The sequence below is a fragment of the Anolis carolinensis genome, chromosome 1, assembly GCF_035594765.1.
Source record: "Anolis carolinensis isolate JA03-04 chromosome 1, rAnoCar3.1.pri, whole genome shotgun sequence".
Taxonomy (NCBI): Eukaryota; Metazoa; Chordata; class Lepidosauria; order Squamata; family Dactyloidae; genus Anolis; species Anolis carolinensis.
In genome coordinates, this window is record NC_085841.1 from 234,433,321 (window position 1) to 234,459,368 (window position 26,048).

General features: G+C 37.7%; 1 protein-coding gene across 1 annotated transcript in view; it reads left to right on the forward strand.

Moving 5' to 3' along the window:
* tmem163 (transmembrane protein 163) overlaps positions 1–26,048 on the forward strand; it is a 120,607-nt gene that overhangs the window by 77,988 nt on the left and 16,571 nt on the right. Inside the window, exon 5 of the mRNA XM_062967030.1 lies at positions 13,743–13,839. Within this exon, the coding sequence (XP_062823100.1) occupies positions 13,743–13,839 (97 nt within the window). The remainder of the gene's footprint in view (positions 1–13,742; positions 13,840–26,048) is intronic.

Genomic DNA, 26,048 nt, shown 5'->3' on the forward strand with positions numbered 1-26,048 from the left:
AACAGGGTTGATTGTGTGTGTGTGTGTGTGTGTGTGTGTGTGTATACATTAACTAGCTCTTCATTACTTTCAGCTCAATGCAGGTTTGTCTATAAAGTGATATAACACATTTATCAACAGTAAATGTTGATAAATGTGTTTTCTTTTACACACCAAAATCATATTATTTTTACAGGTACAGTGTTCCCTCACTATTTCACGGTTCACTTTTCGTGGATTCGCTGTTTCGTGGTTTTTCAATAAACTCTAAAAGATTATTATAAATCATAAAAAATTACAATTTACAACCTAAGGAAGGGAGGAAGGAGATGCCAAAGGGAGAGAAAAGGAGCCCAAGCGCCAACAGGAGAAGGAGGCGATTTATAACACACAATTGGTTGATAAAGACTTAAAATAGTGTATAACTACTAAAATAATGTATAAATATTAAAATAAATAGTGTCCCTACTTCGCTGATTTTCACTTATTGTGGGTGGTCCTGGAATGTAACCCCTGCAATAAGTGAGGGAACACTGTACTCATAGCATGGATTTTAGCTGGCATATTGATGAACACTTTTTTTATTTATCCTAAGCAGTAAACAGGACCTGAATATAGCAGTCAATAGAATTAATATTAATTTTATTCACTTGTAACATATATATGTGCCATTGCCTGCTTTCCCCCTTCTCCAGCTCTGAGAAGGTCTACCTCACAATGTCTCCTCTGGCAATGGTGGGCAAGGCTGTCTTTGTTGCTCTTTCTTTCCTTCCTCCATTTCCCTCATAGACCTATTCCCTTTCTTTCCCTCATACACCTTCCCCCTCTTCTGTCGGTATGTTTGTCTCCTCCTCCTTTCCTCTCTGGACTTTAGCACAGCTGGCTAATCACCAGCAGCACTAGATCTTACCAACTGAAAGGTTGCTAGTTCGAGCCAGGGTCGGGGAGAGCACCCAACCTTCAGCCCAGCTCGCTGTCCACCTGAACAGTTTGAAAACAGGTGTGAGCTGTGAATAGAGAAATTAGGCACTGCTTAAGCAGGGAGGTATTTTATGTCACTAAAAGGAAATACCAGAAAAATGCTGACTATCAAAGAACAGGAGGAAAGGGCTCGTCGTCATAGAGAATGGAGTGAAAGAACCCCCTTGTGGCAGGAATCGGACACAACCTCCAAAACGCCGAAGTTAGAAAAATGCCACAGATACAGTGTTCCCTCATTTATCGCGGGGGTTACGTTCCAGGACTACCTGCGATAAGTGAAAATCTGCGAAGTAGGGACACTATATTTGTGTTGTTTACAATCTCACTGGCAAGTAGCGTCTCTGTTCCCTCCTCGCCTCTGAAGCACGCGCATGCGTGCTTGAGGCGAAAACAAAGCTGCTTCAGCCTCCTTTTCTCTCCCTTCGGCTTTTTCTTCCTTCTCCTTAGGAAGGAAGTAGAAAGAGGGATTTATCCTATTATTTTATGATTTATACTATTATTTTAGTATTTATTTAAAAACCGCAAAACAGCGAATCCACAAAAAGCAAACCGCGAAGAAGCGAGGGAACACTACCTCTATTTATTGTCTCTCCTGTATGTCCAACGACATTGAATATTTGCCATGTATATGTTCTATGATCTGCTCTGAGTCCCCTTTGAGGTGAAAAGAGTGGAATATAAATGCTGTAAATAAGTAAATAAATGAATTCTCTCCTCTTTTCTCCTTTCTCCGCTCTTTTCCCTCCCTCCCTCCCTTACTTTTTTCTCTTCCCCTCCCCCTCTTCCTTTTCCCTTCATTCCTTTTTCCTTCGTTCTCTTTTTCCTTTCACTTCCCTCATACCTTTTCACATTTCCTTCCACTTCCTTCCCTTCCTCCTACCTTTTCTTTCTTCCCCTCTTCCTTCCTCCTTCCCCTCCCCTCACACACGTAATCTAGAAACAGCCAATCTGTTAGTTCACATCCCTCGATTATTTTAAGTTGGATGATGCAGAGTATATGTGCCACGTTTGATCCTCTACCACTAAGCCATGTAGGAACCTCTGTGGTACAAACCAATCGGCATACAAACTTTGAGATACATATAATCAGAGTAGGAAACATTGTCTTCTCAGAGTCTCATCTAAAATTATTCACATAGCACTGATTGTTTTTGAGAAATTATATTATAACCTTCCTTTTAAAAATGTAATATTTAATCCTTGTGAGCTCATGATATTACTCTCCACTCGGTCATTCTGTAATAATAATAAATTTAATTTCTACCCTGCCACCATCTCCTAAAAGGGACTTGAGGTGGCTTACAGGGCACTCGTAGCAATACACATGATGCAATAAAATACAAATACATCAAAAGATAAAAACATAATTTACATCATCAGCACATAAAACAATAACACAAAAAAATCAATCCACCCTAAAATAAACATTGATAAAATGCCATGATAATTATGGACATAAAATGAATAGCAACCAACCAGTCATATAAAGTGCTTTCAGAGAAAAATCACTGGATCTACACATTTTAAAATCTTATGGGCTCTATACCTATTGAAAAACTTGAGCCAAGTTTTTAGATTAGACCAAAAACACTGGAGGGTGGGGACTAGCGTAATTTCCCTAGGCAAGGCGTTCCAGAGCCGGGGGGCCACCACCAAGAAGGCCCTCTCCCTCGTCCCCACCAACTGTACTTGTGACAGTGGTGGGACCGAGAGGAGGGCCTCCCCGAAGAACCTCAGAGCCTGCGATAGTTCATAGAAAGAGATGCAGTCACAAAGATAGGTTGGTTTCGAACCATATAAGGTAGTAGCTAGCTATATCTATGCGTTTTGTACATGTATGTGTAGTACATATTAAATAAATGTCTCAACTGAATGTCCAGCTGTTCTCAATTTTTTTTTGTTAAGGGATTTAAAAGATATTCTGGAGTTTAGATATAAAACCCACAACTCATCAGTTGTCCTGTAATATTGCCATACACCAGTATTTATGGACCCCCTTGCTTGTCGTACTTGTCATTCAAAATAAAGTAAATGTTTCTTTATTTCTTATTTCATTGATTTGTTCGAGATAGTTTAATCTACAGTAAGTAAACTCAGGCACAATGATCAGGTGTTTCATCCCTCTTACTAAAATGCCATCTAACCAAAGACATAGTAATAGAATCTGCAAACATGACATCCACAAAATGTTTCAGTTATATAATAAAAAACATTCACCATTGATTCTTTTTTACCGGGAACTTGAAACATGCAGTCAATAGAACCATTACATTTTAGTTTGCTCTGGCCATAGTTTCTAAGGTTTTGATTTCCATTGAAAAACAACTGGATCCAGATGTGTGTAGACACTGAACATGGTGAATATTTTGCAGTAATTATAAATCAAGGATTTCATGGGTGCATTGCAATGAAATGTAAAGGTATGAAAGTTCTAATGATTCTTGTGGGAATCTGAAGCACTCTTTAATTATTATGATGGAGTTTTAACTGAAATAAGTTTAGCTATAGTTTTTCTAAATGACTCTTAGGTTGAAAAAAAGTAAACAAAGCCTGTTTTTTCTAGCAGTAAGATAACTACAAGCTTAACAAAGCCTACCAGCTAGTTATCTGACTGATATTGACAATCTTGTTTTATTCAGCATAATGTCATCACAGTTCAGCGAATGTTCTAATTAACTTTGCAGGGAGCTGCTAAAATTGGTTCCAACTCCATGAGAAAGAGATCTTGCTAAATATAGCAGAAAAGATGAGGAAGGATACATGATATCCATGTACTGGCAGGTTTAAATGAAAACATTTGTACAGATTGCATTTGCATGCATCACTAATTTTTTCTTAATCCTTAATTCTGCTGCCACACCTCTGGAGTGCTCAGAGCAGATTGAGCTGAGAGTAGCAGTTACCAAGGGCTTCGTTAGAAACCCAGTTAAGACGAACGGCTGTCATTACATTCCATTTGCTGGAAAGCCAGCAGGATGATAATGAGACAGGGATACCCTGCAATGGTGGTTTGACAGACGCTAAGCTATATAAAGTACATCTAGCTCTTTAGTTAGATTAGAGAGAGATATTCCTTAGCACAGCATTTGTAAGAAATATATTGCTGTAATGCATGAACTACATAGTGCTTAACATTATTCACGGAGCTAACTAGGAGAGCAAAGATGTCGGCAATGGCAAAGCCCGAGGCTATGCTCACAAAGAAGAGCAAGAACTTTATAGTGGTGCTGCATCTCCATTCTCACATTTTGTACAGATGCCAAAACATCACAGCATTTCTTGGAGACTGAGAGAATATTCTTAAAGGATGAAGGATCCCACTTCCATGAAATCACAGCTCTGCTTTTGGTACCACATTAAAAAGGAGCAGCCTTGCTACTTGATAAAAAAAACCCCAAATCTTGCTCAAAAACAAACAAAACACACATGGCCATCTGTATACATTCCAGCTGTTTCATTTCAGTTGAACAATCCTCCTGAATCTTACTTTTGTCTCATTTAGCTGCTTCTAAAATGTCCCATTTTCTTTCTCTTTCCACCTTCCCTCTTTATCCTCAGACATTTGCACTCAATTAGCTCAAGGGAGAAGGGAAGAGGGAGAAGAGGGGGCCGAGTATTGTCTTTTCCACTAAACTTAAGCTAGAGCAAATTGCTGAGCAAACTCCTAGCTTATGTGTTCTTCTTCATCAAAAACCTTTACTACCTTTGATGTGCCCTGGTCACATGTTTTCATTTCTGAAATGTTGGAGAGTATGTACCCTACCGCATCTAACCCCAAAACCTGTATGTGGAAACCAAGTGGAAACTAGAGGTGTGCAATTTGCCCAAAAGGCATGCTGTTTCAGAGTCCATTTTCAGCTAACCCCTCATGCTGTTTACTGGGAAGTTACTCGAATAGGGACAAGTGTTGCTGTTCTCATTTGGCAAAGATTCGGCCCATTGGCTGCAATGGGAAAATGTAAAGGCTCAATACTCAGCCATTTTGAGGCCTATCTGCATGAAACCTACCTCAGTTTTAGACCCCATTGACAATTGCAGGCCTGCCAAGTTTCAGAACAATTCACCAATCTACTGATTTTTTAGAATTATTTTAAGTTTTTACCATAACATTTTAAAAAATAAAACAAACCACAAGAGACAGTTCTGGGAATTGTAGTTGCCGGTTGTGTTCATTCTCAGCCAATCAGAGCATAGACACAACCATAACTTTTGTTGGCTGAGAAACAGAGAGAAAAAAAACTCCCATAATGCTCCGAGAAGAACTCAGAGACTTTTCAATGCCCGCCCCATGCAAGTGCTGCTGGGAACGCAAGTTCCTAGCAGGGCCCTCTCTGGAAGAGGAGCCTAGAGAACTTTTCCAAAAGAAATGGACACCAGGCTGCTGCTGCCGGGGGGAGGAGAAAAGACACTGCCGGATCTTCTCCAGGACCCCGTGGCAGACTCCTGTCTCAGGTATGATGCAGACTTAACTCCATCTTCTCCAGTAGCCGATAAATCCAGCTCTGTTGATCCGTTTTGCTGAGCTTTTTGGTTCCCTCCTTCCCATTCTGTTTTTGGGGGATTTCATGTAGTGGACCACCAAATATTACAAATCACTTTCTGTCAAACTGATTCAGGTGCAAGCCTACTGAAAACTGCATTGATACTATTCTTTCCAACTGGGTTTCCCAAGCATTGGGAAAGCCATTTTTTGCCTTGAAAAATGTGTAACAGTAATTTTTTCCCATTCCTACCAAACAATGTTTTTGGGCTGAGCTAATTCAGTAATATCAGTCATAAGTACTAATTTTCTTTGAAAAACTGTAGGCAGGGTTGAAAAGGTATCAGAGGATTAAACTTTAATTTAAGTCCATTGTTAATTCCACATTATAGTGACTTATCAAGTTTCTGTTGATTCAGTGGGTCTTCACTATTTGGGACCAGTGTTTGGGATTATTTATTTACTTATTGCGTTTGTATGCCACCTTTCTCCCATAATGTGACACAAGCTCTAAGATACCTTCTGTTCCAAAGATGGAAATCATCCAGCCCTCTAAATATTGGAGTGGGAGTTGCAACCCAGCAATAGTGGGATTGCCAGATGCTTCCTACCTGTGCTGTGTTTAGACAGGCAGAACAGAAAGTTATTTTATGAAATGATTGTAACAGCTGTGTTATTTATTTATTTATTTATTTTGAGACCCAACTTTTTCTCTCAATGGGATCCAGAATGTCCTACAACACATTGTATTAACTCCTAGAATCAAACTGATTTCTCCGTGATGTAGCACTGCATTTGATGTATTTGACTATACTGAATTCCAATATGTACTTAACAAACTAGCAATGAAATAAATTTTGTCTAACATGCTGTATTAATAGTATTTCTAGTTTGTAGTCATGGGCAATCGTCTGTTAGCGGAGTCATTTTCGTTCTAAATCTTCTGCAGAGAATTTGGGACAGATTGAATGGAGAGCGGACCTGAGGGATTGCACAGAGGGAAGAAAGGACAGAATTGCCCCCCCCACACACACACACACACTTATCTTATTTTGTAATATATTTTTGGGGTGGTTTTGTAGTCTGAGAAGGCATTTGATCATTCTTAGAATGCAATAAAAGACTGTAGCTGCAGTGCCGAAAGAAATCAGCACACTTAGAAAAGGAGTGTGCTTTGTCCATTAAGATGTTCTCCTATAGGTAGATAGACAGACTCATGAATTTTTCATGACTGCAGAATTTTCACAACCAGTATATTAAAAAGATGCTGCCCTCGCTAAATGTGCTGAATGAATGTTGAGTCATCTGAGAGATAATAGCACATCCTGCAGTCTTCCTCCTCCCTTTGGTGCATGTATTTTGCTAAATATAAATCTACCTTTCTGTGGCTAGGTCTATAGAACTAGTGCTCATATTGGAGCACAGTGGTCTTCTTTAGACATTATTTTCTATACGCAGTGTGAGATCTGAACTCTGCCTTCAGGACAATCATAAGGCTACTGTAGTACAGTTGGCTCTCTTTATCCACAGATCCTGTATCCATGGATTCAACCAAGATTGAACTAGGGAATGGACTGAGATTCTTCCCAGGATGTTTTATATTTTCTTTTGTACCTTCTCAGTCTTCTGGGGGGAGGGGGGGAAACAACAACGTACAGTCACCATTATCAGGATCCCGGCAAGAGAAAGATCCAGGCAAGAGATCCCTGCAGGATCCAGATAAATTTGGTTAACTATTCATTTTTGAACTACTCTCTGCTTTATTTTACAATAAAAGCAAAGGCATACCTCAGATTAAAAATCCTTTCACAGCAAAATTCAGTTTTATGGTTTTTATACCCTACAGACACTTTTTTGCAGAGGCTTTTTATATCCATCAAGACCTTTCCTCTTCATTCTTTGCTTAGCTAGAATGTATTTTTTAAATGCAATTGAGGAGAATGGTGAATGAGGTCTGGAGAAGCATATGGTGTTAGTGTTGCAACAGGGTATGCAATAATACATGAAAGAAAGTCTAAGATGGGAAAGAACAAGATGCTTCTCTAGCCGGGTCTGCTATAGATGTGCATGCCTTCCTACTGTTATCAAGAAATCAGTCCCCTCCTCTAATAATAATAACTATAAATGTATAACATATTTTTAGAGCTTGGCTGGGTTTTAGCCAAGCTCAGCTCCAACCTAACCCCCAACATTCCAGGGAGGATTAATCTGATCAACTCTCCTTTTGTGATTCTGTGGCAACCCCTGGAGCTGAGATTTGGCTATGACTCCCAACATCTCAAGGTTGACCTTTCCCTCACCTCTTGAGCCACACCCTCTCAGCCTCAAGATAAATAAAAATAAAAAGACAAAATTCCCTTAACCCTGTTGCCTCAAGAAACACACACACACACACGGAATCATACATATGAAATATATATGGAACACATACACATATATATGAAACCATACATTTCTTTAATTAACAAAACAGACCTAGTTGTTTTCTACTGGGTGTATTTTTCCTTTTTTCCTAATTTCTTCACTGTTGCGAAACTTTTCATAATCAAGTTGCTGGTTCCAATGTGTTAACATTCTGTTTCTACAAGTGAGCCCCTTCTGTCTAGTGGACCAGTGACGTAAGGATATAACATATAATAACTTATATTATACAGTCCTTAAATGACAATGGGGTGTCTTGAGAAACAACACAGAATCTTCCAGTGGACTCCCTGCTGAGAGACTGATTGCCCTCAACCTCCAGGTCTCATCAAGGACTTTGTTTACCCACTTGATTGACATTCCGTTTTCCCAAGTCTCACTCTGTTTCTAGAGATTATTCCAAGCTTCCAAAGTCCATTAGTGCTAAATACCAATTCTTTTCAGTAGGGACAGTGGGGCCCATACTCTCAGAGGTGGGCACAAATATTTAATTTTGAATCTCACCAATCCCAACTGTTGTCTCTTCCTTTCCACCCCGGTCTGTGATGCCAGGAGGAAGTCTCAGCCAATGACGAGGCAGATCCTAGGATGCATGCCTCCTGACCAGTCAGGGGAGGGAGTGGGAGGTTTGAACAGCTACCAAACTTTATAAAATCTGCTGCACTTTTCTGTATGGGTTATGTTAGTTCTTTTGGCGATTATGCTGTTCTATCATCCATCTGGCTAGTTGAATAAGCCTTTGTTATTGCCTTCAAACCCAGTCATGTTTTTCCTGACTTTCAAAGTAGCATGGCATGCCGGGCAATGGACCTACACTGCTAATTTCGGTAACACTACAACAGGTAAAGCAAATAGTAGCTGCCTTCAGAATATCTTATTGAGCATGCTTGAACAGGGAAGTTGAGATAATCCTGCCTCATTGGCTACCTCCAACATATTAAAAAGCATAATCTATAAATTTGGCAACCAAAATATAAATTCTAAAAAGCATGGAGGCTAGTATTTTGGAAGACACTTTCTAGAAGATATATTTGTTTACTATGCAAGATCTAGAAAATTTTTAGAATTATGTTGAATTGCTCCTTTTGTTTGGGGTGTAGCAACCTCTCACTGTTCTTTCCATGTTGATTGTGCCTTTTGCACCAATTTTCTATTAAAAGGGTAATGCCTAGGAATATATCTACTTTGTTAATTGAGGAATACCTATATTAAATTGAAAATTAGAGTTGCCACGGTTCTCTGCATTTAACCAGAGAGTCAGCCTTAACTATCCACTTGAACACTTGGCAAAAATATATTGTCAAGGTCTTCAAGGAACTCCAGAAGAGTGACTTCTCCATCTCCATAAGTGTCCAAGTTCAGAGTCTTGCATGTTAAGGGCTCAGAGGTAATGAATATATCAGTTGTACTGAAACCACCCATGAAGAACACAAACAAAGGATGTATTGCAGTTTGGTTTACTTCTCAGTGTGGAAGGGCAGACAGTGGTTGTCACTATGTTGTTGTGATTTTTTAGTTTATTTTGTTTCTAAATTACTGCTATGCTTGTTATTGGTTATTGAAAACTGGTGTGGTAATTTTATATTGTTAAGCATAGGAACTAATAAGAACACAAAGAGAGCCATGTTGGCTGGAACCTAACCTATTTAGTTAAGCATTTTGTAGTGTCAACAAGTAATCCAGATGCTTTTCTGCATTTCTGTCTGTGCACGTCTGTGTTTGATGATTCATTTATTCATGTTCTCGTTATCTGGTTGCATTGTCCAGTAAAACACATCAGAATAACTACTTTTAGCCCATCTTAGGCATTTTCTGAGAAGCAGTTCCCACTGTATTAAACAGGGCTTATTTCTACATAAGTTGGTTTAGGATTGCAGCTGCAGGATATTTCCTTGCTTTCAGTAACAACTACCGTGTTTCCCCGAATATAGTACAGTGTCTTATATTAATTTTTGCTCCCAAAGATGTGCTAGGTCTTATTTTCAGGGGATGTCTTATTTTTTTTTCCATGAAGAAGAATTCACATTTATTGTTGAACTAAAAAATGAACATTTATTATATACTGTACAGTAGTTGTCATCATAAACCAGCATAACCAGATAAACTGTGAATCCTATCAAGAATTTCTTGTTACTACCATTAATTCCATATACAACTGGTATGTACATTTCCCAATCCTGCATGCTCTGGTGTTCTGTTTGTCAGGCGCTGGGCATGCTTCCAAACCAAAACTTTGCTAGGTCTTACTTTCGGGGGAGGCTTTATATTTAGCAATTCAGCAAAACTTCTACTAGGTCTTATTTTTCGGGGATGTCTTATTTTTGGGGAAACAGGGTACCATGTATACACATCAAAACAGTGGAATTCACTATCAGAATGTATTAAAACATATAAGAAATGCCATGAGAAAACTCATTTCAATGATGAATGAAATGCCTTTAAAACCTATAGTTTTCTATAGTTTTTAAAAAGGCATATTAATTCAGAAAGTTATTTAATATCACATCTAGTGTCATTCAAAGTAAGACTGTTCATCAGTCATCTGTAATAAGAAGGATGCTTATCATTTGATAAGTTACAAATCTGTTAGAATGTTTCATATACGGATATGATCTGTTACAAACATTAGAGATAAATAATATTCTGTTGAACTAGTGGAGGTAAGGTTGGAAACTTGTGTTTCTGCTCAGCTATGGATGACCTTGAGAAGTCACTAAGTCTCATTAATAAGCCATTGTTGAGCTGCAATGTAGGTTTTTTAGGACTGAAAATAGAACCAATGTAATAAATGAATAATATTCTAGAGCTAAGCTAATTTACAATTGCTATCACTAATGTATGCAGAATATGATGTTGTATCTTTCTACAATGTCACTTGCATGAGATCGTGCTGACATATTAACAACACTAAGATTACAATTCTACTCTTGAGCTTTCCAGTAATACAATTTCATATTTATTATCACACAGCAATGTACAAGCTTCAGAACATCACCTGAGGGTGAAGTTGTTTTTCTTCCTCCTAGGAATATCATTTTACTGTGTAGTATCCACTTTGGTTATGATGTGCTGATATATTGTCTTCATAACCAGTCATGTGTGAAAAGCGAAGGTGAAGAAGGGAGGTAAATAAAAAGCCAGTGAGCCAAGAAAATACAGTATTCTATATCTTAGAATTATCTTTTCACAAACTATACAAAGGAATAATAAGAAACTATAATGTTATCAGCTTGAAAATAGATACCTATTACAATGCTTGTCTCAAATAGAGGTAGGCATTTGGGTTACTCATTTTTTCTTCTACTTGAGTTTGCTGGGAATGATGTGAGAAATAGTAGTGGATTCCATAAGGAAAGTATTGTAAACAAATACGCAAGCAGAAGCTGAACAATAATCAGTCCTACACCCACTCGCAAAGTATAACAGAGAAAGAAACAACTTTAGTCTATTTATAAAACAGAAAAGTGGGGTTACTCATGGTCCAATCAAGCAGGGAGGGGGAAGAGAAAATTGCTGTAGGTTAGAGTGATGAAGGAAGAGAGTGGCTGTTATATGTACATTTATTATTGTATTTAGAGAGGAGTGGGATTGTTTGGTCTGTTGTGGTCTTTGATTGTGTACATCACAGAACTTTTCTTATTGTTATCAGACCTTTAATACCTTGACTCCACTTGTGTGTTTGCACTATAATGCCCATGTCTTTTTAAAATAAATTTTTATTGATGGATTTTTATACTACATTTAAAGTTCTAAGGGAAAGATTGGGATCTGGGGTAATCTCGGGTTAATGGTGGGTGGTGGAAGAAGGGGTATGTGGGATGGGGAATGGGAGAGTTACTAGGAAAGAGGGTACAGGACAAAAAAAAAAAGAAAGCGAACTAAAAAAAATCGGGGGGGGGGGAGCTGGGAAAATGTTCTCTATTCTTCTTCCTTCCATTTATCTTGTTCTTCTTCATTCACTCATTTCGTTCCTCTCTTTTCAACTTGATCTCCTAAATTTCATAATCATTTACTTAAGTTCGTTTTTAAAATACTCTTCAAAAATTATCCAGTCAGTCACTGTCGTGGCTCTGCTGGTAATTCTTTTTATTAAGTAGGTTAATCTGTCTATATCTTTTATCTCAATTATTTTGTCTATCCATAGTTCTTTTGTAGGTATAATTTCCGATTTCCAGAATTTAGCAAATATGATTCTCGCAGCTGTTATAAAATATGTAAAAGGTTTCTCTATATTTGGATCGCCAATTTCTTGTGAGTCATATAGTCCTAACAGGTAATACTCCAGTTTCATGTCCGGATTTATCTTTAACATTTTGTTGCAATCTTCATGTATACTTTTCCAGTATCTTAAAAAATTTTTTTACAGCTCCACCACATGTGGAAGTAGGATCCTACTTGATCTTTGCATTTCCAGCATTTATTATTTATATTTTATACATTAAAACCACCAAAAATTGGGTTTAATGTATAAGGCCCATGTCTGAATGAGATTTGCCAAAAAATGTCATCACTATGCTATGGCTGAGTTTGCATTTCTTAAGCTTGGCAGAACCCAGCTGACTCTTCAGCAGATTTTTGTAATGAGTTTCGTGTGAATTTAGTGTGTTCTGCCAGACTGCCAGATTGGCCAATGCTTACAGGGTGTGAAATCGTAGCATGCTGCTGTGCTAATTACGCTAGCCTCAGACTGTGCTCCTGATAGGTGACAGGACTGTGAATACCAGATGAGAGACATTGCTGTATTATTTCTTGTAATAAAAGAAACAGATGCTGGTTACAAATTGAAACAACACTTAGCATCATTTATCAGAATGCTATAGATGACAATTGGAACATTTGTTGTACCACAGCATCTATTTATGTAGAACTTGTTAATACAATGGGCCTTGGTTGCCACTGGGTTTTGTTTCCTAATGAATACCAAAATCTATGGATTCTCAAGTCTCATTATATACAAAGGTGGAGTAAAACGGTGCACCTTATAAATCAGTGGTTCCCAAGGTTTTTTTGACCAGGGACCACTTGGACCAGGGAGCATTTTGACCAGGGAGCATTTTGACCAGAGACCACTCTCCAACATTAGTACCAAAAGAGTTACGAATCAGTTTTTGGTCAACTTTAGATTTGGTTTGGTTATTTGAAGTGCTGATTCAGAAAATTGCATTGGATAGACCACATCAGCTCCAGTTTCTGATACAGAATATATGCCACCCAGTAGCCGCTATCTTCTCGCCCACAGAATATCGTATTTAATAATCTGGAGCTGTTTTTTCCTGCATGTCTCATGGACCTTATTTTAGGTCTTGCGGCCCACAGGTTGGGAACCACTGTTATAAATAATAGCAAAAATTTGTTTGAATTTTGGGTTTTTTGGGAATATTTTAAGCCATAGATACAGAATCTGTGGATACAGAGAAATAGTGAATTATTAGCAATGTATTTGGGATACCAACCACAGATCTTCTGCTTTAAGATTCTGCCCCTAAGTCCATGTGTAGCTCTGTGAATCTTCCTTCAAGTGCTGCAACTAATGCTGCTTGTTTACACTGATTCAATTATTTGTTTACACTGAATCAATGACTACCCCCATTTCAAATCCTTCTCAAAGCTTGGTCAATTAGCTCTGATTATACATAGATTCAGATAGGCAAGCAAGATCTATGTGTCAGGTGTGCCACAAGGCTGCTGGTCCAGATACATTGTGTTTCCTGTCAGTGACTCTCTATTCCTACCCTTTGATTTAAAGGCAGTCATAGTATATTTAATTATTCACAAATTTTCCTTGTGTAATGATTATGTTCACTGTTGCACCCTGTGTTTGCCATAAATAATCTGGACATAATGCAAAAAAAGTTACAAATCTCTATTTCCTTTTTTACAGAGCCTGTGTCATCTTGGGTGTGATATTTCTTCTGTCTGCTTTATGTATAGTGATCAAAGCTATCCATGACCTTGCAACTAAGTTGCTTCCAGAAGTGGTAAGCCCATCTATTTTATCTGATTGAAGATCACATTTAGAGTTTTGCTTTACAATAAAATGATCTATACATAAAATGCTATTTCCCCCACACCATCCTTTAAGCAAGTGGATCTCCCTGAAAATTTAAAGATTTTCATTATTTTATATTTAGTTTATTTAATTTGTGTCTCTTACAGTTAAATTATATTTATCCATTGGGCTTCTCAGATAGAGTTCCTGTCTACAATTATAAGTGAAAACCCATTCACTTGTCTTCTTTAGCTGACTTTTCAAACAATGGTATAGAAATGATTAAAGCTAGAAAATGCTTGAAAAGAAACAAAATCTCAGGATGCAGATTTTCTCAGGTTTCTCAAGAAGATATCTTCTGCTTAGTAATATATTCAGATAAGAAGCCAACAAAGTCAGCTAATCAATAAGTAAAATTCATGTGTGCGGAATGCCCGTATATGCATGGAATAAATTTAAAAGATTAATTTCCAGGAAATCAGTATAAACAATCAGCACTCCGTATTTACTATATATTCCATACAGTATTGTAACTTTAAAGGTACAGTAGATGTGGTATTTAGTTTTCACTTGTAGAAGATTATTGGCCATTGATGTTCACAATCCAACATTTGAGCAAGGATTTTGACACCATTACCTTCATCAGTAGACAGTGTTAAAGTCATTTACACTGAGATATTTTCTAATTCTTTACAACAAAATGAGAATTATATGAATAAAAATTCCTCTTAGTTTCACCAGACTATGGTTATGATTGATTTGTACAACACTTAGATTCTAAAAGTTGCTTCTGCAACTTTGAATTGGTCCTCCAGCTGGGATCTAGCATTTGCAAGGGTCATTTCAAGTGAAAACTGCAAAACTTAAAGTTTGTATTATGTGTACATACATGAGCAATATTTACACAGCCTATCTGTGAATTAAATCTATGTAGTGTACCTAATTAACTACATTCAGCCATTTTGGGTCTTAATCAAGGCAGAAAAGCCATACATACATGAAATAATAATAATAATAATAATTATTATTATTATTATTATTATTATTATTATTATTATTATTATAATTATTATTATTATTATATACATAACAAGATTTGTATACAGCACACAAGATCACTATGCTGGGTTTTGTATTCAATCACACGTCCGACACTTCCCAAATGTCTAGGACTGTGTGGTGTACTGGTGAATAATGTGTGCAGTTCCAAGTAGGGTGGCCTTTTGCAGCTGACAAATGCTAATTTTGTCAGTGCTGATTGTTTTTAAGTGCCGGCCAAGGTCTTTAGACACTGCCTCCAGTGTGCTGATCACCACTGGGACCACTTTTACTGGCTTGTGCCAGAGTCTTTGTAGTTCAATCTTTAAATCCGCCTATCGTGTAAGCTTTTCCAGTTATTTCTCGTCAATTCTGCTATCATCTGGGATTGCAGCATTGACGATCCATACTTTGGGTTTTTTCCACCACCACCATCATCATCATCATCATCATCATCATTATTATATTAATAGGAGAGTGTATTTCTAAAAACCCTTTAAATTGTAACTTGTTTCATATTCCAGTAATATTTTTTTCCCCTTTTAGAAAGGAATTTCAAAATGTGGTGTGAAATTTTAGCTGCATGACTCTGATTTTCAATCATGTGATGGTGCCACATGTTATTTTTTTCCTGGGATTTTTTAATCATGTGGTTGTGACATGTTGCTTTCCATGCCTGGTCCAATCAAGAACATAAAATCAACTCTTTGTGTGTAGCGAAATAATAAAGGAGCATAAAAGTTCAACTGTTTAATTGGTGCACTGCAAATTTAGGTAGCATCTTATATTTAAACTACTTTTCAAGCCATGCTACCCTCACATGATGGATTGCAGGATTACAAAATGTGGCAAGATGATTGTATGTAATATACAATGCACATGCAAAGAGAAGCTACCAGTAGAAATACGTAGTTTAATGGTCAAACAAGAACTGGGACAAATGGGTCTTCTGGGGGCAACCAACCTTCAGAGCCACTTTACCAGGTCCTGCTTTCTTCGTGGGAAAATCTCTTCAAATTCAGAGGGGGAGACCTTCAGTGCGTGCTTCTTCTGTGTAAACTGAGCAGAGTTTATACAGGGGAGTTTTCCATGTTGCTTCTTTCCATTCATTCTTCAGTTTGTGGAAAAGCTTTTCTATGTGTGTGAAGTCTCTGCTGATTAATGTGACTTACAGTGTGCATAAGATGCCCCTGTGCTGCACAGGTAACATCAAAATCTTCCTGTATGCAAAAATGAAACCAGCAATTGGGTCCCAAATCAGTCTTCCAGTTAGCTGTAGCTCTGTGCAAACTCCCGTGCCTGCCAACCACTTCAGGATTTATTGCCATTGACTTCAGAGTATAGCATCACTTCTGTATCCATGGAAATAGGAAACTCTGGCTCATAACATTCTATTGACATGAATGACATCTGAAGGAAGTGACCATAGAGTCATGCTGATAGACCTTGAAAATTCCTAAAGAGATATCCTCTAGCAATTTGTTAGGTCTTCCTGGGTAACCTTAAGGTAGCTTCCGGCATAAGCATGCTATATAATCACAATATTGGTGATCTACGACTCCTAAAGAAATTTAGGAGGCTTATTAGACCACAAGCTGAATATGAGTCAACAGTGTGATGTGACAACTAAAAATGCCAATGCGATTCTAGCCTACATAGAAGTGTAGTGTTGAGATGGAGGGAAGTCATAGTCCCACTCTATTCTGCTTTGGTCAGATGTCACCTGGAACACTGTATCTGTTCTGTCACGCGCTGGGCCTGTGACTGATTGTCTATTATATAGGACGTACGCTTTACGCCCAGCGGGAAGCCAGGGTGCCTAAAGAAAGGTTGTTGAGGAATTTCCCTGAAAAGATGGCCTTGAAGTCTTTAAAGAAATAACAAAGTCTTTATTCACGAAAAAATAATAAATTTTTAAGGAGTCTTGTCCCCACGGGACAGGCGATTGGCTTTGAATAACTGTGAAAACCCTCTTATAACCTCTCCCAGGCTATCTATTATCTGGGCCTAGTTAGTCTGGGACCCACTGCCGACTCCCAAGTGTGTCTGGTTGTCGAGTGGACCTACCAGCCAAGGCTTGCAGATGTTTCTGTGCTGTTGTTCTGTATCCTCGGACGGTCAATATCCCTGGTGTTCTGGTATATGAAGCTTTTTACGGGACGAGCTGGTCTACGTCCTATAGATGAGCTTCCTAAGTGAGACTAACTTAAAAATGGCTCCTTCCCTCTCAGAGCCCTGAACAAGGGGCGGAACCAAACTTAATGGTGATTGACAGGTGGCCTGTCCTATGATTGCAAACTTTTGCAGAAAGAAAATAAAGCTGAAGTTGCTGGTACAGCTGTACCAGCACAGTATCAATTTCTGAGCACCACAATATTGACAACATGGACTATGTCCAGAGAAGGGCAATCAAAATGATCAAAGATTTGGAAACCAAGCCCTATGAGGAATAGGTGAGAAAGCTGGGGATATTTAATGGGGAGAAAAGAAAACTGAGTGGGAACATGGTGACCATAGCTAAATACTTGAAAGAATGTCACATTGAGGAGGAGGCGAGCTTGTTTTTTGCTGCTCTGGAGACTAGGACACAGATCAGGGACAGTAAGAGCTGTTTGACAGTGGCATATGCTGCTTCAGAATGTGATAGAATCTTCTTTAGAGGTTTTCAAACAGAGGCTGGCTGGCCCTCTGTTGTGGGTGCTTTGATTGTGTGTTCCTGCATGGCAGAATGGGGTTGGGCTGGATGAGGCCCCCTTGGGATCTCTTTCAGCTCTGTGATTCTATTGGAACTATAAACTTCATAGAGAAGACATAATTTTGTTGGGCGTGGGAAGGTAAAACTGTGAGTACTGGTCATACAAGTATTGGATAGGAAAACTATGGTGCTTTTATCTGCTTCCTTTGTCTTTGGCTCTCGTGTTTGTATGTCTTCTTGCCTTGAATTGATAATTTCATCAAATATTTATTTATGTATTGATTTACCATATATACTCGAGTATAAGCCGACCCTAATATAAGCTGAGGCACCTAATTTTACCACAAAAAACTGGGGAAACTTACTGACTCAAGTATAAGCCAAGGGTGGAAAATGCAACAGCTACTGTTAAATTTCAAAATGAAAATAGATCTCAATGAAATTATATTGAGGCATCAGTAGGTTAAATGTTTTTGAATATTTACCGTATTTCAAAGAAAAAGTGGAAAAGTAGGGACAACAAAAACAATATGGTATTACAAAAAACTTAATAATAATAATAAACTTCATTTGTACCCTGCCCTATCTCCCCATGGGGACTCAGGCCAGCTTCCAACATAGTAACATAGTAAACATTCAATGCCTACATAAATAATGCAGAGCTAGATATAGATCTATTATATATACAGTAGAGTCTCATTTATCCAACACTCGCTTATCCAACGTTCTGGATTATCCAACACATTTTTGTAGTCAATGTTTTCAATATATCATGATATTTTGGTGCGAAATTCATAAATACAGTAATTACTACATAGCATTACTGCGTATTGAACTACTTTTTCTGCCAGATTTGTTGTATAACATGATGTTTTGGTGCTTAATTTGTAAAATCATAACTTAATTTGATGCTTAATAGGCTTCTCCTTAATCTCTCCTTATTATCCAACATATTCACTTATCCAACGTTCTGCTCGCCCGTTTATGTTGGATAAGTGAGACTCTACAGTACTAATTTCACATATGCATCTACCCCTGAAATGTTTGCAAATCCTCTCTCTATATATGTGCATTTCCCCCCTGCAATATTTGCAAGCCCTATATATTTATGTTTATATCTATCTAGAAATCTCTCTCTATATAGATAATTTTATCTGTATAGGATTTGCAAAGACTTGCAAACATGTGAGGTGAAAATTCATATATAAAATAATGTACTGTATACACATAGATACAGATATACAGGTACATGGAAATCTCTAGATATCTATATGTATACAGGATTTGCATAGACCTGCAAACATATGAGGGGGAAATTCATATATAAAATTAATGTATATAGATAGATAAATACAAATATAAAGGTACATAGGGATTGCAAAGGCTTGCAGGGGGGAATGCCTATGTATATGTAGCAGAGATTAACAAATATTTCAGGGAAAATGCTTTTATAAGATTAATGGGTGTGTGTGTATATATATATATATATATATATATATATATATATATATATATATTCTTCCTGACTTGCAAGGGCTTCATTCCCTTTTCAAAACATTCCCTTGGTTAAGAGCGAGGGAGGCTTTGGAAAAGTAAACACTGATAAGGGAGGGTAAGATGAGAGATAAATATAGCATATATTGCAAGCAACGGCCTCTAGACTCCACAGCCGGCTTGACCTTGACCCAATTATAAGCCGTGGAGGCTTATTCAGCTCATTAAAAGGGCTGAAAAACTCGGCTTATCTTCGAGTATATACGGTACTTATTTACTATGTTTATATCCTGTCCTCTCTTATTCCGAAGGGGACTCGGAGCAACTTACAAATTGGCAACAATTCATTGCCGTATAAACAAAAATAGTGATTCATCTGGAGTGAGTGCCAACAGGATGATTGACACTCACTCCAGATACCCCAGTCTGCCATTTTTTTCCTGGCAAAATGGGAGGGGTGAATTTCTTCTCTTAGAAGCCATCTTTCAAATAGACTACAGGGAATTCTAATGCTGCTTAACATTTAACAAAAGCTTATTTTTAAAAAGTAGAAGTAGACTTCCAATCTGTTCTGGTTTTGTGATACTTCATACTGCTCCTAGAGAATCCCAGAGACAGGAAATTGGGCCAGAGCAAATGGCCTCAGGATTAGTTTATTAAATGATCATTGGATTCTATTAGGTTAGATAATCTACAGGAAGTCAGTGTAAAATAACATTGGCAGTCCATTTATAAAAATGTTGGCAGCCTTCTCTACATCCCAAATATAGGTACTGTGTCGGATTTTGAGTTTCCGTTCACTTAAGGTGGTTGTTTCTTTCAGAAAGATGAACTATCTTCTGACTCTGTATGTTATATAATAACAATAAATAGAATTTATTATACTTTTAACATTTAATAGTACAGAAATGCAGGTTGTCTCTTAATGCAATGCACCACGGGGCTGCATACATTTTCTTGTCTTTAGACGCAACTTAAAGGGCTGAAGAAAAATGCATGCCTCTGACTTTGCCTGGTGTTGCAAATCAATAGCTATTTGCAATTTAGGCAGATTGTGCATTTTCCCCCGACAGCCCTATAATCCATATGGTGCCAGTGCCCTTGGGATTCTGCTTTCATTAGTATGGCAGGGTGTGATTTTCTGGGAGGAAAGCAAATGTTCTGCTATATATTTTTCATTTGTCATACCAAGAAAGAATATCAATATATATTAGTCCCAGTATAAAATGAATTTTAAGAAGCGGTTGTTTATTTGTGGTACTAGCTAGACACTGGATATGCTTTTAAATAGTGGGGAAATTTCTGGAAAGTGATCTTATGTACTGGACAAAAACTTGTATTTTTTTAGAGATGGGAGCACAATTAATTTTTCTACATCACAGCAGGTATTGTCACCTGAGATTTGACCAATGATACATCAAGTTCTGATTTCTCTGTTTTGGCATTTCATTTAACTGTTTCTCATAGTCAACTAGCTGATGTTTCAGTGCTCCTCCCTACCATTTTTTAAAAATAGGATAGATGATGAGTTTTGAAGAACTTAAAATCGAATATAGGCGGTAGCAATAAAGATACAATATTGTCTACCTGTGAATTTTGGATTTAAAAAAATGACAACAGTAATAAAATTCATTTTAAAATAATACAGATATGCCCTGGGATGTTGGTGTTTTTAACAGGCTGGTCCTAATCCATCTTGTTTGATCTGCTTGCTTAAATTTCTTTGCATTTGCCAGATAATATACAATGCATTTACCCTTCATATTCTTGTATCTCTAGAATGTGCTAAAGGTTTGTTAGTCTGAATGAAGAAATATGGTTTGTATAGTATGACCCCTGAATTCATGGGAAATACATTCCAAGACACACACCCCTCCCGTGGATACCTGATACCACGGATAATAGAAAATCATCAAAGAGTTTTTGAAAATGTTCAGTTAAGAGAAGAGTGTGAACTATAGAAACATTTTATGCAGTCTCACAGTAAATTTTTATCTAATATCCCATGAAAACCCAATTATAGGTCTTCTTAGGGCTGCCATACGTCAGAAGAACCTTAAAGGGATACAATGACAACAGCATTTTCAGTGCCTCCTAATACAGGCCAAATAGTAATGGCTAGGTGAAGTAAGAAAGGAATTCTTGGAAACTAAGTCTGAGGTATGAACAAATGCTGAAGTATAATTTCTTCTAGATATAAAACTAGCACATACTTTGTGAGTTAGCACAAAGCTATTTGGAAAGTCCAAGATTCACTGTTACTTGCCTGTGTCTACTTGTGCTACTTGGCATCCACTTGTGCTACTTGTGCCTGTGTCTACTTGTGCTACTTGGCATCCACTATTTGCAAACTAATCTTTAAATTAAATAACAACAACAACGAATTTATTACCCGCCTCTCCCTGTCGCTGGAGGCGTGATATAATATAAAACAAGAGATAAAGCACTATTATAAGACATACAATAAGATACACAGAGTTAAAATACAACTTAAAATCCACTGATATAATGCAGGTTAAATTCAAACTTAAAATTAACTGGGTAGGTCTGCTGGAAGAAATGAAACTATTGCTTTCATACATCCAAGGGGCATTTGTTTGTGGCTGGGAGTTGTTATATATGGTACGTCACAAGTGTTGATCTTGTTTGTTTTTTGTAATGGACAGTTTCCATGGCTACTCTTTAAAAGCATTGACTTTGGTGGCATGGCAGTACAATATGTTAAAATTTCATCTCATGGTGATTTCAATCATTGCATAACTGTAAAAAAAGATTATTCCCTTTGCCTCCAAGAAGGATACATGGCAGTCAGTTTCTATTGATTTAAAGTTGCATACTGATGAATCATGAAATAGCTGTAGTCTAATTATTCAATAACTAGCATTATTTGTTTTCTATACAACGATTGTGTAGATTGTTGCCTTCTGTCTTTGAGCTGACTAATTATGGGCAACATGATTTTAGATACCATCAAAATGTATCTAGTTAACATTCATATATACAGAGTGAAGGGCAGAAAGAGAATTAATTGATTAAAATGGATAGTGCCTCCAGCCATTTCTTGACTTGTGCAATGACATGCAGTATTTACAAATTTTCTAACTTCTGCAGTAGAAAGTATTATCATGTATTTTTATATGCCACCCTACCCCAGATTAGTGTTTTGTTCTGCTTCTCCACTGTTGGTAAAATGTGCTTGTGACCTTTATTGCAAACCAATTGTGAAGAATCTGTGTTTAAGGCAACAGGATTTTCTTGGCAAGATTTGTTTAGAAGAGATTTGCCATTGCCTTCATGAGAGGCTGAGAGTGTGACTTGCCCAAGGTTTCCATGCCTGAGGTGGAATTCAGATCCATTCAAATCACTACACAACACTGGCTGTCTCAAACAACACTAATGACTTGAGAACATACTGCAAATCGCATCTGGTGTGAGAGAATTGGTTGTCTACAGAGATATTGCCCAGGGGATGCCCAGATGTGTTACCATCCTACTAGGAGGCTTCTCTCATGTCCCCACAAGATAGAGCTGACAGATAGGAGCTCACCCCATCTCGCAGATTCGAACCAGCAGCCTTTAGGACAGCAACCCAACCTTCAGGTCAGTCCAGCTGGCACCATGGCAAACAACACTATCCACACATAAAAGGAAATTCAGAATAATTCCAATTTATGTAAAAGTTTAAAAGAAAGCATCATAGCAACAAGGGTACCTCCACATCAGCCCAAGACCTGATCTGTCAGAGGGTCGAGTATCCTGGAAGAAGGTATGGCTGGAGGACTATGGCATCTCCATAGCTCATGCTAATGGTTTCTCTGCAGTTCAGTTGCTTGGATGTACCCGATGAAAGGTAATCTGAGATCAACAGATATTGACAGTGGCTGCTACTCATGGTGGCCATACAGTATCTTCTGTATCAGAAGTCTTATGCCAGTAAAATGCCAGTTGCTGGGAAACACATGGAAAAAGGAGCTCTTATTGTTTTGTCTTTGTAGAAACATCTGGCTTTTGGTCTGCTAATGTTATCATGTTATCTTCTTTCCAGTCTGCTTGCTTTCTGTTTGGAAAAGCCCCACTCCCAGGAAAACAAATTAGAAAAAATCAGAATATAAACGAAATAATCATAACCAATAGATCAACGTACAATCTAGTAGTTACTGGGCAGACTAAAACAGTTTACTTTCAAGAACTGATGGTGAAATTATTTCATTTAGGAAGAAAATACTCATATTAATTATAATTATATTAATTATATATACGTTTTTAAGGTTTTTATAATGTGTTTTAACAATGTTATTAATAGATCAGTTTATATTGTTTTGTTTTTATGACTGAAATTTGGGCATTAAATTTTGCCAATTTTTGTAAGCCGCCCTGAGTCCCCTCAGGTGAGAAGGGCGGGGTATAAATGTTGTAAATAAATAAATATTTGAAAATGATGAATTTTTTTTTTCATTCAGCATTTTCTCCTCTGGTTTGTTGTCACCAAAGGCTAACATTTGTATGTAACCTGGGTAACATAAATACTTTAGTATTCTGGTAAATATTCAGTCTTGATACTATATTCAGATATACATTAGATTCATTGCATTGGTGCTTGTGTTTTAGGTAAAACTATCGAATGACAGTATATAATAGGAAAACATTACAGTTTTAAAACAGTTAAACTGAAATTCATTTCATGCTGTATGGTAAAAAAGCAGTTAGATGTACATACAGATATTTATAGAAGTATAGATGTGTCAGAGACAGTAGCAAGAAAAAAAGGCAAAGGAAAGAAGGAAAGCCTATTTCAAACACACACAAAATCTGCAGATTATGGCAGTGTGGTGCTTCAATACTAATCTTCTGTTTATAATTCAGTGCTGCTTCTCTAATTAAAATACAGCGAAGCAGTGAACAATGAAACTCAATGGACGGAGTCCCCTGTTTAATAATTTTCAGAAGCAATGACAAGTAAAAAAATCCGGGCATCAAAGAGGAAGCATCCTGAGGGACATGGCAGCAGATGGCCAGGCTTATTTTATTAATTTAGGACTGTATTAAAATGTCTCTTCTGATCATTTTTCTGGAAGATGAATTAATTTGGAAAGGTAATATTTCACACCAGACATCGGCTGTTACGTCTGTCACGGTGTTGCCATGATGGCAGCCACCAGGTCGCTGTCCACCTTATTGTAATTGGGTTTTCTTTTGTGCAACAAGCATCTCCACTCCAGTCTTACTATATCTCTTTATTATCCCCCCACTTGTCAATACGTAAAACGCACTAGAGCCGTGCTTCTCAACTTGTGGGTCCGTAGGTGTTTTGGCCTACAACTCCCAGAAATCCCAGCCAGTTTACCAACTGTTAGGATTTCTGGTAGTTGAAGGCCAAAACATCCAGGGACCCACAGGTTAAGAACCACTGAACTGGAGTCTCAAGAAATGTGTTCACCTACTGCCCGAGTACAGTTAATGCAGGCTAACCCAACTGGTGCCTTCCATGTTTTTAAAACTGTAATTCCCTTTGCTCCCAGCCAACATGATCAGCTGTGATGACCCTGAGGGGTTGATTCAAGGCATTTGGATACAACCATGTTGAGAAAGGTGTTAGTAACACACTCTGCCTCCCAGCTGTAAGCTGGTCAAGACAATAAAGTACTCTTTTTCTTTCTGTTAAGGCATGCACTTTAGAAAACCATGTAGTAATGTCTTGGTTCTCAGGTGACAGAAAAGGCATGCAAGTGTTGTGGTGTGTAGCTCCACTGTGTGGAGGCATTAGCAGTACTGCAGAGATTATTTGAATGGAACTGCATGCATCTGAATAGACTCCTTTTTCCCTACTCTTTCCCTCCTAAGCCTCCTTTAGTTAACATGAAGTGGAGAATAGCAAAGATGGTCTATCCCTTACTCATGCCAAGGGGAAAACGAACTCTGTAAACTTTTTCTGGGCCCTCCAGGTGATTCTGTGGTATGCTTGTCCCAGAACGTCTTTTCTGTAATGCTTTCTGGCAATATGCATCAATAGCTGCTTTGAGTCCCCTTAAAGCTACAGACAATGCGGTCACTGTTGCCCATTTTTGTCAAAACGTATTTAACTGCTTGTGTTCCCTCTACTTTTATCAGTTATATATTTATTTATGCCATGCTTTTGACATGAAATAAAAAATTCCCTTTGGAAGAGAAAAAACGGTATAAATACTACTGTTACTACTGCTGCTAGTACTTGATTTCAAAAAATCTCAAAATAAATAATAAAGTTAAATCCTGCTTTAATACATTGGAATGTGTAGAAACCCTCTTTATCATCTTTGAAATCTACAGCATATGTGGGCTTGGAACAAAATATTCAGTGTACAGTAAAAATCCTTTAACCACAAAATCTTTGTCAGCAGTTTCAGTTATCCACATCCATGGGAAAAATAATCCCGCCAGGAATTTGCTAAATCCTCCAGGGGATTTTATCATATAATTTCCTTGGACTTTACCTTAGAGTTGTGTTAGAAGATCCTAGCAAATTATTATGAATCTGTCCGGATTCTAAATTTTGCCATCCCAGCATCAAGTACGTTTCTTACCTCCAGTAGATGTGAAGTAGGTGAATGTTTGAGACAGAGCTCTTTGGGAAGCAGCAGCCTGGATAACCTGGATTGAAGCTGCTCTTTGGTCTAAATCAGTAGTTCCCAACCTGTGGTCTATGGACCACCAGTGGTCCGCGAGAACTGAAATACGTTCTGCAGCCTCACCGTTACTACTAGGAATAATAACACATCCCAACCAAAAGATTTTTCTTATTGTTATTGTCTTTGTTTTTAGGCCTGTTCCTGGGGTTAATTGGGCTGCTGATTCACAAAATTGCATTGAACAGACTACATCAGCTCATGATTATTAAATATATTTTTCTGTGGGCAAGCAGGTGGCAAACTACTGGATGACATCTGTTCTGTATCAGAAACTAGAGCTGATGTGGTCTATCCAATGCAATTTTC